The following is a 13,660-nucleotide window of genomic DNA, read 5'->3' as shown; positions in this document are numbered from 1 at the left end:
GTCGAGAATAGTGCGATTCACTCAGGCCATGCTGTGAAGGTACACAGTTACGATGACACAGTAAGGTGTATGCAGAATTGGGCATGTATAAGAGTAGAATTTAAAGGGTCCCTGAAATGGTTTGGACAAACATTGTAGACATGTAGCATACAACTACAGTAAAACATTCACACCACAATTTGTATGAAGCGTCTCATATTAAGAGAGCTACGGACGATTACAAGTTACCCTCCTCGATAGCCATGCTTTTTCTTCTCAACTCATTCACCGAGTGATCGGGGCTAAGCTTAGCCTTCACTGGCTCTGCGTAATGATGGGACATCGTGTTGTCTACTTCTGGTTGTCTTGGAGCCAGCGTGCGAAGCCTCTCCAATCTCCCTGCCAGCAGCATGTGCTTCCTCAAGAGCTGTAGAAGATAGCACTAACCGAATACAAGACTTGCAAAACACTATAGTGGTATATAGTAATCCTCCGGCGTGAAATGATGGCCGCAAATGCGTTGATGTGGGTGCCAATCGAATACCTACAACCTGCGCTGCAGCCACTCTGCTTGCATGTTTGACTTGTAGAGTGACACAATGTCGCAGCTTGACATGTCACCGATTGCTACATTTGCAGCCCACAACCCAAGGGCAAACCATGGTGTTCACGAAAAAACAGATCGAGACCAACACAGACAGCGCAGCTCGCGTCAACATGAAGCACGTTGTAACACAAGCAGACGACACTTGCTGTGCACCGGAAGTGCTTGAGTGTAGTGATAAATTCTCCTTGTACATTCTCTTTCTGTTACCTTCATTTTTATAGAAACAAATTAACTAACATTCCAACTATTATGAACATTTGTTCACCATAAAGTTGGAAAAATTATCGATGATGCTCCCTGGGCAGCTAATTGGATAGCTTGCCCTACTGGCATCATATGGTCACCTTACGTCACTTGGTTATGGGCAGCTAAACAATCAGGCAAGTGGTGTGCTGCGATTGGAAGCGATGTACATTTTTATAACCTTATAATAAATTACACGCTTTATGCAAAGCACTTAGCTGCATCAATTAATGATTAGAAGGGCCATGCCTAATGACTCAATATGTTTGTACAAAATTGTCAAAATTGTTTCCGGGTTCCTTAAATAAGAAAAAGTTGGTGCTGGAAGCATTCATCATGGAGGAAGTTGAATATATGTCTATTCTGTCTAGACCAGATATGAAATGTTTCCATGTGGATATTTCATGGAATGTGAGATAACAATTGAAGCAAAATCACCCACAGAAGGAACACCTAGATGGTTCCACAATGCCACAGATGTATGATATGTTATACATGTTATACCCAGAACTTCTCTGTGTTCAAGCCTATCCTTCACCTGCAATCGCCATAGAAGTGCTATTTTTACTTCACGACACAATACCAGTTAGAAGAAAGCCATACAGTACAACACATGAAAAAAAAAAAGGTCTGGCTCAAGCAAGAATTACAGAAAATGTTAGACGCTAGGATCATCAGACCCTCAATGCCACCTTTCGCATCTCCAATCCCAATAGTTACAAAGGAAGATGGGTCGTTTCGCCTTTGCACAGATTATTGTCTCGTGAATCAACAAACCAAGCTGTTCCCCTTTCTGATGCCTCGTATAGACGACATCATCAAAAAAACAGGAGGGTGTTACTTGGTTCTCAAGACTCGATTTATGTAAGGGGTATTGGCAAGTGCCGCTCACTGAAGCTTTTGTGACGTCTTTTGAAATATATGAATACAACGGGCTTCCATATGGGTGGAAGTACTGTGAAGTGGAACTACTGTGTTATATATCGCACAATCAGTAACCCCTCTGATCAACTAACTCTCCAAAGTGATTTAACTTACGTCCAGGACTGGTGTAACCAATGGCTCATGGAACTAAACCCCGATAAATGCAAACACATGTCATTTCATCGAAAACGTAATCCTCTCCTGTTCCCTTATACAATCTCGCACGTCACGATAGCATTAACGCAGTCTTACAAATACCTAGGCGTAACGTTGTCTAACGACCTAACCTGGAACGCGCATGTCACTAGAGTGATATCATCTGCTAACAGAAGCCTTGGTTTTCTAAAACGTCATCTACGTCTAGCCCCATCGAACCTAAAATTGCTTGCATACAAGTCACTCAAACGCTCTAAGCTGGAATATGCCTCTGCCATCTAGAGCCCTAACCAAAAATATCTAACAAACTGTCTAGAATCAGTACAGAACCATACCACAAGATTCATTCATTCATGCGATTCATATAATGTCAGTATATCATCATCAAAAACAGAATCCGGCTTAACAACCCTGGCTTGTTGACGTCGTATCGCTACTATGTATTTATTTCATAGGTTCTTTTACAGCTCACTTCATCATCCACCCTACATCAGTCCTCCTGCACACATTTCACTCCGCATTGGTCATTCCCTTCAAGTCGCCCGTCCACATGCACAAACTAGCACTTTTGCCTCATCATTCTTCCCACGTTCAGCCTTGGACTGGAACGGCCTTCCACACGACATCGCCGCAATCACCTGCCCATCCACATTTTTTAACTGTATAATTAACATATTTACCAGCGAGCAAACTTGTACCTAAACATCTTTTCCTTCTTTATTTAATTTCGTTCATTAGCTACCCACCCCTTATGTAATACCCCCAATCCGGGGAGCCTTTAAGGTAATAAATTGAAGTGAAGTGAAGAATTCTGGAGCTTGGTTTCAGAAAACAATGAACGAAGTTTTGAAAGACTTTATTGGCATCTTGTGTAATGCCAATATAGACGACATTATAATATGCTCACGAACAAAAGAACACCACAACCACCTCACTCAGGTCCTTGAGGCTCTCAGTCAAGCAAAGTTGAAGATAAATGACCGAAAAAGTTAATTTTATAAAAGGAATGTTATCTTTCTTGGAAGAATATTTGAAGTCGGAACAAAGAGTACAAAAGAAGAATCAGTTCAATGGATATCCCAGTTAACGAAGCCTTCAGTTCATATTTTCTTCGGTCTCGTTGGACATTTCCGAGCATTTATACTTGACTACACCATGAGAACGAAGTGTTCGACTGTACTTATGAAGAAGAGTACCTTTTATGTGGTCAGGTGAATGTGAACATGTTTACAATGATCTAGTACAAATTATCTCATGTGGCCTGGTACTACATCTTCCTGACTTCACATTATCATTTGAGCTTAGCACGGATGCTTCTTACTACGGCACCGGTGCTGTGTTTTACCAGAGACATTCCAGAGAGACTGTGAGCCGACAGCTGAAGAGCATGGGATACTACTCTTACACATTTACCCAGACGCAAGAAAATTATCCAACAACAGAGAAGAACGCATTAACAGTGGTCATGGCATTGCGTTATTTCTGCGCCTGCTTAGCATGCCATCACTTTAAATTATTTACTGATAATCAAGCCATCAGCCACCCTCTGAAGTTTACCCAACCAAAAGGCAGACTTGCACGTTGGATCGAAGAAATCTAGCAATTCATGTTTGATGTTTCTCATAGGCCAGGGGAGAAAGTTCCTGATGCAGATGCCTTATCAAGGTTGCATATACAAACAGAAAGACCGACTCAGTGTGTTAACTACCTGAGATTGTGGAAGGGCGCTGAAAATTTGCAGCTACACAATGGACGGCTTCAGGTTCCAGCAACAAGCATACCCAATGTGTTGCAATTTTATTACGACAGTCCTGACTCTGGTAGATGTGATGGATTTTGGAAAATCTATTGGAAGGTGTCGAAAAGGTTTACGTGGGAGCACATGAAAGAAGAGATTAGACAGTACATTCAGACATTAAAAAGTGCCAGATAAATAAGGCGAAATATAGACCCCGTGGGAACAAGATGGTTGTATCGAAACATTCCATCGTGCCTTTTGAAGCGGTGCACTTGGACTTTGCTCAATTGCAAAAGAAAAAAGAAGGCATCAAAAAGACAGTCCTTTCTCATTGCTATTGATGAATGCATGAGAATAGCGACAGTAAAAGCCAGCAAAGAAGATGTCAACATGGTCATTGAACTGCTTAAGAGACGAATGTTTCAAAACACGGAAGTTTTGGTTGCTGAAAATGGTGCAGCATTTCACAGTAAGAGAATTGCAGAGTGGGCAAAGGAAAATGACATAAAGCTGAGCTTTCTCTCTCCATACCATTCGCAGGTGCATACATTGGCAAAAAGAGCAATCAGAGACATAAAGCAATTCCTCTCGATGTGCCCAGATTTCAAGTGTGGGTGGAAGTGCGCCTTGGAAGCAGCAGCCACACACCATAACAACTCGCACATAGTGGCACTAGGCTGCAACCCCCACTTCGCAGCCTTCGAGGTAAGCACATGGCTCCCAGTTGATCTAGCAGTGGGTCTCCCAGACAAGATAACATTACATGAAAAGGTAAACTCCGCAGAAGAACGACAGAAGAACCAAACAGCGATGAAGAGAGGATCTGACAACCGACATCCCAGTCACCTTCCTGACATTAAGAGCAACTTAGCTCGGGCCCAACACCAACACAGCCTATTCAAATACATGTAAAATGCAAAAAAACGTTTTTTCTGAGATAACCCTGGACCAATTTTAATGACATTTGTTGCATTTGAGAGAGAAAATTAAATTCTAGTGACTGTTGGAAGCAGAATTTCGATTTAGGGCATGAATTTTTTAAAACGATTTTCCAAAATTCGCAAGTTTGAAAAAAATAGAAGCACAAAGTTTACAAATTAATAGTTCTGCATCAAGAACAGATATCGCGGTTCTGTAAACGGCCCCCATCAGATCATTGAAAGCGGACAAATTCCATGTGTCATTTTATATCTTATGTGAATTTGTTACGTTGTGTACAAGGGTTGTGTAAGAGCTGTATTTTCATATTACTAAATTTTTTGAGATTCACGTGTAACCTATCAATTTTGTCCGCTTTAGATGTACTATTAGATGCAATTCACAGAATTGGGATATAATTTTTCATTGCTGAGTTACAGAGTTGTAAACTTCATAGTCTCATTTTCTGCAGGTTTGCGATTTTTGCCAAGTTTTAATAAAAAATTGACGACTTAAATCAAAAATTCGAAACCAACAGACACTAGATTTTAAGCTTTTCTTTTAAATGCAACAAACCTCGCCAAATATGCTGCAGTGGTGGCCGAGAAAAACTAATTCTGCTTTAACATGTATTTAAATAGGAGCACCCGAGCTAAAGCTTCTTCTTAAGCAGGGAGATATGGTGCTAGTTCGGAAGGGCATACAATGATTGAAGGTGCCATTGCTGGGTTCAATCATGGTGGTCAATACAAATGGCAACAAGGAATTCCGAAGACTACATCATGGGGGGACCTTCTCGAGCAGTTAAAATGACCACTATTGGAAATGTAGTTCCGCATCATCCCAGGAAGGTTGAGAATAAAGTGGGGGGGTGGGGAGTAAGGAGCTCTGCTATGACGGGACTGAGAGGAGACAGATGAAAAGGAAGATGAGGTCGAACAGAATAAAATCGTGGCGTTATCTGACTGAGTATCTGGTGATGTGTGAGAACATTACAAGTGTAATTGCAGTCTTTATGAAAAATAGCATATTGTCGGGGAAAATATGTTTGCATATATATGTTTGAGGTTGGCTTCTTTAACATACAACACTGTGAGATTAAATTTGCGAAGCACTTCTTTAACGTCATCAAGAATGTGAAGAAGACCTCCGACGTTCCATTGAACTATTTGAGTGCCCATATTTTAAAACAAAGTGCTTTGTGCAATGTGTTTGAGGGAAAAAAATGCAGTGCCCTTCTAATCTGTGAAGAAGGATGACCAGCAAAGTTGTGTATGTGGGCCCCTTAATGGCGAACTGCACCTCTGCCACGGGTAGGCCCGGTATCGCACTATCTTCGGGATCGGCCCACGTATAGGGAGTTCTTAAAGCCTGCTTCACCTCCTCCATGGGTCGGCCCAATATTGCACTACCTTTGGGATCAGCCCACGTATGAAAAAATGTGCATCTATGCACAGACGTGATCCACCAGATCCTAGCCATAGCTTCACTGTACACTGAACACCACCCGTGGTGTCATTTCAGACGATCAGTTGCTGGAACTGACCTCTAGACTGAACTTCTATAGGGATAGAGTCACCAGAAAGTTATCAATTTCAGGCAAATCAAGTTGGGACATGATGGCAAAGAAATCCAAACAAAGCGCATCATTCTTACCAGAACGTTATCAATTTCAGGCAAATCACAGAGCCCTTTTCGGGCCGTGTGATGTGAAGTTTCTCTTTTTTGGAGCGATCAACAGATTCTCACCGCACCTTAGGCACTGCCCGCACCATCTGGCTGAGAGTCACGTCTAATGCCTCTTGTGGGGCATTGAACACCTGCTCTTGCAAGCAGTTTGTTCACGGAAAAGGCCTCATTTCGAGAGACGAAACCCTGGAGGCCACCAGCCCAGAGGTCGATGGGCCTCTCTTAGACGGCACAGCAGCATTAACTACCACCAAGGGGCCAGTTGGCATTGCCGCCGGCTCGCTGTGAGTGGGCTGGACAGCCACCAAAAGCCACTGCGGTGCTGTTCCTTGTCGCGCCACTTCGGCAAAGCTACTCTTTGGTAGGTAGGACACCCGCCTGCATGCCTCTTTAAACAATATGCTCTCCTTGACTTTAAGTGCAGCAATTTCTTTTCCCAGGTAGGGCTCGACCGCAAGTATGCGGTGTGCTCCCCATCAGAGTTCGCACAGTATAGATCATTCTCACATATTCGTGTGCGCTGCATTTAGCCCAGGTCACTTGACCTCGGCAGTTCTGAAAACTATGGCCAAATCTTTGGCATTTGAAGCATCTCAGAGGGTTTGGCACATATGGTCTGCCACACACATAGCCTGCTTCAATACTTTCGGGGAAGATACTTGAGCTGAAGGTAAGAATGAGGTGCTTTGTTTGGATTTCTTTGCCATCACGTCTCAACTTGATTTGCCTGAAGTTGATAATGTTCTGGTGACTCTATCGCTCTAGAATTCCAGCAAATGATCGTCCAAAATGACACCATGGGTGGTGTACAGTGTTCAGTGTCGGGTAAGAGTCAGTGAAATGCCTCCAAAGTAGACTAGATTAGGCAGCTTTTTGTGCTAATTCTTATAGCAGAGTTGCAAGAGGAGGTCACCGCTGTCCAATTTTGTGGATTTATGACCTGGGCCTATAGCATCTGCAAAACATTTGGCCACAAGGAACGGTGAGATGGTTCTCACTGTTTTTCTGGTCTTTCACTGTGAATTACCTAAAAGGAGAAAACCTCTGTTCGGTTACCAAAAAGTTTGAAAACTTCTTCACTGTGCTCCCTTTTCTGTGGGCGATCAGGGAGTGGGGGGAAGCAACTAGCCATAAATGAACGTGCACTTTTGGGCAGTAACAGCAGCCACCCACCGTGGAGCCCTACAAGGAGATGCTGCAGGATCTGTAAAAACAGGTCCTGCAAATGCCAGCTGTACGTTACCACTATAACCAAGTGTGACATAACCTAGGTTTGCTATTCGCACACGATTAACTCTCGTGGCCTAGAAGATCAGAAGTAATACAGAAGAGAGTAACAAACAGGAGAGATTGAAAGCGAGAGAGAACGACAAAGATTGTAGAGAAGGATAGGAAAAAGCAACTGCTGATTTCACCCAGGCAGATTAGTCCAGGGGTGCCATCTAAGTGAAGCTGGCGCCGAAGGGGTGTGTTACCTCTACCTAAGGGGCCTTAAGAGTCCAAGCTTTCAGCATTGGCTCAACCCCAAGGATCCCCTTTTCACCGGACAGGGCTAAGCAACACACAGTTAAACGCAGGAGTGGTTAACCCCCATGTTCTCGGGTCCATAGTTGTGCAACACACCAAACATTTGCCGACGCAGATGCCCCTGAGGGATGCCTTAGTCTGCCATTTAATACTTTGTTCAAAATATTCTCTCTGCTCATATGCCATACAGAATAAATAAAGAATTATAGAAGTGAAAAGCTACAAGTACTAGAACTTTAGAATATATCACTGCACAGTATTTCTTTTAATTCTCTCATTTCTATGCCCTCTGCAAGTGGATTCTTACATACACAGAAACACATGCACACATACACTTTAGTTACAAGCATCAGCACAAAGAGACAGGGTATTCCCACTAATTCATAATCCCATGGCATACCATAATTAGGCTGCTAATAACTATCGAATATTGGAAATAAAAGATGAAAAGGAGGAGAAAGCCTCAAAAACAAGATTTTTGTGCAAGTTCTCCTTTAAGGCCATGGCTCAATCGTCAGACCAATATATTTTCCCACTAAATTCAGGTGCAATTGGAAAGTTGGTGAACATCAACCAGAGTCAGCAATGACAACAAGCTTCACTTGTGCTGGTAAAGTGACTTCCATCTGTCCCATACTAAGAAAGCCACGTAACTACCCAACAAAGCCATTGATAGTGCTGTTCCTGTTAACACTCTTGAACTGCTTGCACTCTGGGAGGGAATAGGGCATGCACCTGTTGGCAGAGTTGTAACCATCTTTCATCATTCCTGCTAGGCGTCTGGAACCTGTCCTTGTGAAGTCTCCCTGCATGAAAGAGGAACACACTTAAGACTGGTCACAAAAATGTGTAAAAACTAGGCGCACAGATCCAATTTTGTCGGCATACCAGCATTAACAAAAACAGACTCTTCCATACACAAGGTGTAGTAAGCTATGCACAAATGCCACATGAAATGCAGCAACTAGCTTGACTTGCTTTGGGCATGACCTGACACTTTGTAGAACAGCACACACACACACTCAATAATTAATCTAATTAGCCCTATTGCATCAAATTACTCATCAAAACAAGAAATACGTCACTGGTAAGCAGTTCTTTCAAGAGGTGGGACAGTGTGATTGCGCTGATTTTGGTTTATGTACTAAAATAAATGCCCGCAACAAAACCTTTGCAAAAGCAGATCGCAACTTTTTGCGAGGGTCTTATGGTCTGATACTTGCTATGATGGTTCAGTGCCTTGGCATTTCCACTGCTGAGTGTAAGATCACATCTTTGGTGCCTGGTTGCAAGAACACCCACGCGCACATTCTTGTTTGTCTGCAGCCCTCCACTTATGGGGCCCTTTTATAGCCCACAGTGCAGCTTTGAGATGCAAAACCCTATTGATTAATTACTACTATTAGCAGCTGGATATTTAAAGTGCATCTCAGGTTTACGCTGCATCGCATCCAGTACAGCACGCTTCATGGCAAGCATGGCAAATACACCCAACAACTGATAAGAGCATGCGCCCTATCTTGAATAACCACACCTTTCTTACTGAAGACCATCAAGTGTGTCATTTGGGATGCTACTTTAGTGGCGACGAGGATGGGATCCCCTTCAAGCGTAGCCTTTTACCAGCTACTCTAAAGAATGGTCTCTCACCAAATTGCTTTCGACAGGACTGCGGGCAGCTGGAGAATGTACCATGTATGCCTGAAAGCCTACTTCGAGGAAAAGGAAGTAACAGATCCTACAAAACACTGTGCTTTGCTGGTACCTTTGCTGAGCGACAACTTCATACACATGTTGCAAGGACACCATCCAGCCACCATGGTCAACAGTTTAAGCTTCGATGATTCCGTGAAATATTTGGAGGAACACAACAAATTGCAAGCTAACGCCAGCTACTAGCCAGCTAGTCATTTTTTATGCACAAGCAAGGAGAAGGGGACAGCATCCAAGACTACATTGCCAACTTAAGGAGACTTGCTGAAAGCTGCAACTTTGGTAGCACACTGGACCATAGCTATGGTACCACATAATTTGCACAATCCTGGACAACGACACACAGTGCTGCTTGTTGAAATGCAGGAAGTTGACTTTAGAAGAGGCAGAATAATTCACCATGGCTTCTGAGAAGGCACAAGAAGGCTTTTGAGGCATGCCAGAAACTGAACAAGGGAATGGAGGTGGCAGCGTTAACATTCTACATTAACAGCAGCACCAGAGACCATGGACACCGAGTAATGTCTTCGGCTTGCTATCAACACATGCCATCATCGAAACACCACATGCCACCAGTGTGATTTAAAATGGCACCTGGCAAGGGTGTGCAATAGGGTGCACGCCAGCTGTATTTGTCGAACAATATTTGACATGGGAAGGCTGGGAGCTACATATGAACGTCTACGTGGGATTTCCAGTTAGTGTGATACCAAAGAATGTACTCAAGAAGCAACGTAAGTGGTGGCTAGCTCTGGAAAAAACTCTGCTTTGACTATCGTGTTTTCTAGGCTGATACGGCCAGGACCGGGCGAAATGGCCTCACCACTGAAATCAGGAGACGATGAAGGCAGGTATCATGATGATGAAAATGAGAAGAAAATGTATTTGCATGATATATACAGGGTAGTGACTCTGTCAGAGTATTGTGCAGTTCTGCTAACAGTGGGGCCTTGAAGGCAATTACATCTCGCTGTACAGCAGACACAATCAGCAGAGAATTCCGCAGGAGGTTGGTTCCCCTCTCGTGGTCTATCGCTGTATACCTGAGACAATTGGTGGAGAATTCCGCAGGAGGCTAGTCTCCCTGTTGTGGTTTGTTGTCATACAGCTGCATCACCTCAGGGTGTGGCCTTGAGTGCAAATTATAGCCGAGGCAAGACAGACCGAAAGCCTATCTATCCTCAACAGAGTGGGTGTGGGTGCACTAAATGACGTTCACTAAAGAAGGGTGCTTAGCTCGACAAAGGACAGCAAGCTGGAACATTGCCAGGACTTGCTACAATGAATTTAAGTTCAATCATAACAAGGCCACTTTTTGCCATCCGTAAGTCAACCAAGACCATACAGTTGGGGTCGATGTTAGTACGCAGCACTTTAACCCTTTGACGGTTTTCGCCATACATGTACGGCGGCGGTTTTCTGTCCCGCAAGGTCTTTGCCGTACGGGTACGGTTTCGACCCTCCGTTTGAAATTTCGCGCCATAATGACGATGCATGCTCACTGGGAGGTGCTGCCACCTCTTACGACTTACAAGAAGCGTTTGAAATTTGTGCTACCTTCTTGGGGAGATCAACAGAACTAACTTCTAGCTTCAGCGCATCGCGCAGACTGCGGCAACACCCCTTTTGCGGTTTCGGTTTCGCCGCGTGATCGCAACGAAGGCACGCGAAACGTCATTTTTCTCTTTGTCGGCACTCTCTTGCAGATGTGGTGGAAGTTGATTTCTATCTTCATTGGTGCTGCTCTTAGCTTAACCGCTGCTCGCAAGGTATTCTCGCTCTCAGCGGCAATGCGCTTTCGCGGTTTCGGTTCCGCCGCAATGGAGGCACGCGAAACGTGATTTTTATCTTTGTCGGCACGCTATCGCAGGGGCGGCGGAAGTTGATTTCTATCTTGATTGGCACTGCTTTTAGCTCATTTATCACCGCCACTTCTCGCTCTCACCGCGGTATTCTCGCTCTCTGTGGCTGTGCGGAGACTCGTGTTTTAAGGAGTACCACACTCTGAAATACTATTGAACATTTTGCAGTTATGAGTGATGCCGACACCAAAATACTGTTCCTAATTTTTTTTTTACTATTTATTCTCGACTTTATACATCTTGTACATTCAAGATCCGCAATAAAGTAATTTGACCACCTGGGAAAGTTTTCTTCAAAATAATTCGAACCTCAAAGGGTTAACTGTTGTAGGCTGTCAAGGACCAGTGCTCTGCGGCAGGAGTACAATTGAAGAGTTTCACAAGGCAGGAGTGTCCCTTCTGGACACCAGAACTTTGTCCAGAGTAAATTCTATTCGTGAAGACATCCAAGTAAAAGCCCTACTCGAAGAATATCTGCATATTTTTTAAAAACAAGCTGGGTTACTGCAAGGGTCCACCCATGAAAGTACTTCAAGGAAGGTGCTCATTTTCGTTTCTGTAAGGCATGAACCATGCCTTTTGCTATGCTTGTGCAAGTGTCAACCAAAATAGATTGCCTTGTGCAAGATGGGTGTGCTTTCCCAGGTCAGCATGTCAGAATGGCCAATGCCAGTTGTCTTCGTGGTGAATAAGAATAATGAGAATGATAATATAAGGCTGTGCAGGGACTTCAAATTAATGGTCAACACTTGAAGCAGTACCCCTTGCCTAGAGTGGACAACGTCTTTGCAGCGCTATCCAGAGGTGAAGTATTCAGTACGTTGGAGTTGTGTGGTGGGTACAATCAGTTTCCTCTGAACACTGAACCTAGGACGATAGCCGTGCTCAACATGCACAAATGCCTTTGTTGCAACAATGGCCTCACATTTGGAATTGCTTCAGCACTCGCCCAGTTCCAGCGCCACAAGGAATCGGTTCTGCAAGGCTTACTAGGTACCAAAGTGTACTTAGATGATATCATCATAGCAAAAAAGGAGCATGACATTCCCATAATGCGGCAAGTGTTCCAGCAGCTGCAGGAAAGTAGTCTGAAGTAGAAAAAAGTCAAGTGCCAGTTTCAGAAAATCGAATGTCATTTCTGGGGTACTGCATCAATGTGAAAGGTTTGCATCTTTTGCACGACAACTTGGATGCCATACTAGCGGCACCTACGGCAACATCACCAAGCCAGCTGAAATCTTTTCTTAAGTCGGTCACATATTACGCCAAGTTCTTGCCCAACCTGTAAACGATGTTAGCACCATTATATCGCTAGCTGGCAAAAGGTGTTCCTTGGAAATATGGCCCAGTGCAAGGAAGTGCATTTCAAGAGTTAAGAATGCTATAAACAGGGCTAATTTTCTGATTCAGTATAACTCACTAAAGCCACTTTTTGACTGTAATGCCATGCATCAATACACGGTTTGTGCACTGACGTGCTCTATCATCACATAAATGGGAAAGATTATTCAATATCTTTCCACTCAAGAACCTTGATGTCAGAACAGTGCAATTACTAGTGACTGGAAAAGGAAGCACTTGCCTTGGTTTTCTAGGTGTCAAAGTTTCACAACTATCTTTTCGGCAACTGATTCACTCTGACGACTGATCACAAGCCCTTGACAGGGCTCTTTTATCTGGATAAGCCCATTCCGAAAATTCAGGAAAAAAACCAATGCTGGGCATCGTTTTATTGTGACAGCAGTTATATGGACACGCCAAGCTCATTTCTGCCACTGCCGTCGCCGTGAGGTTCTGTATAAAGTCCAACAGCGATAACACCATCGCCACGTGCCCTACACTATATGCGCAAGTGAAAGCGTGTGAGGGGAGCAGACGATTGTGACTCTATCTCGCCCGCGTGAAAGCAACAAAAGCGGGGACGAAACGCGCTGTCTTCCGTCGTGCACGAGGCACCCGACGTTGTGAGGCACTGGGATGAGGGGAGGCGGGACGGTGACATTCTGCTCTGACTACAACTGCACATGTGGCGGCTGCACGTGACCGCATGGCCGTATCTTGAGAGCGATCTGCGTTAGGAACAGAGTCTAGGTGCATTAGCGGCCTGTAGCTTTGTGTGTGCAATGTGTTCTCAGCGCTCACCTTGCGTTGAAGCGACACACGGCATGAAGGTCACATCGCTTGCTGCTGGTGCCACGTTTCCTTACACCAGCATTTTGACAGCAAGTGTCCACAGTCATCGAACGTGATGTGTTCATGTTTGCTGTGTGCACCGACACCACGCTTGTTAATTAAGCCAGCAAG

At 44.1% G+C, this 13,660-nt stretch overlaps 1 protein-coding gene across 2 annotated transcripts in view; it reads right to left on the bottom strand.

Annotated features, from left to right (window-relative positions):
* sp3 (phosphatidylinositide phosphatase spermathreecae) overlaps positions 1 to 13,660 on the bottom strand; it is a 241,834-nt gene that overhangs the window by 78,538 nt on the left and 149,636 nt on the right. For both annotated transcript variants that reach the window (XM_075676714.1, XM_075676715.1), the window contains exon 12: positions 8,517 to 8,587. In XM_075676714.1, the coding sequence (XP_075532829.1) occupies positions 8,517 to 8,587 (71 nt within the window). The remainder of the gene's footprint in view (positions 1 to 8,516; positions 8,588 to 13,660) is intronic.

Source organism: Dermacentor variabilis, unplaced genomic scaffold (genome assembly GCF_050947875.1).
Source record: "Dermacentor variabilis isolate Ectoservices unplaced genomic scaffold, ASM5094787v1 scaffold_12, whole genome shotgun sequence".
Lineage (NCBI taxonomy): Eukaryota > Metazoa > Arthropoda > Arachnida > Ixodida > Ixodidae > Dermacentor > Dermacentor variabilis.
The sequence above is the reverse complement of the archived record's forward strand: the minus strand, read 5'-3'. Positions and strand labels throughout refer to the sequence as shown.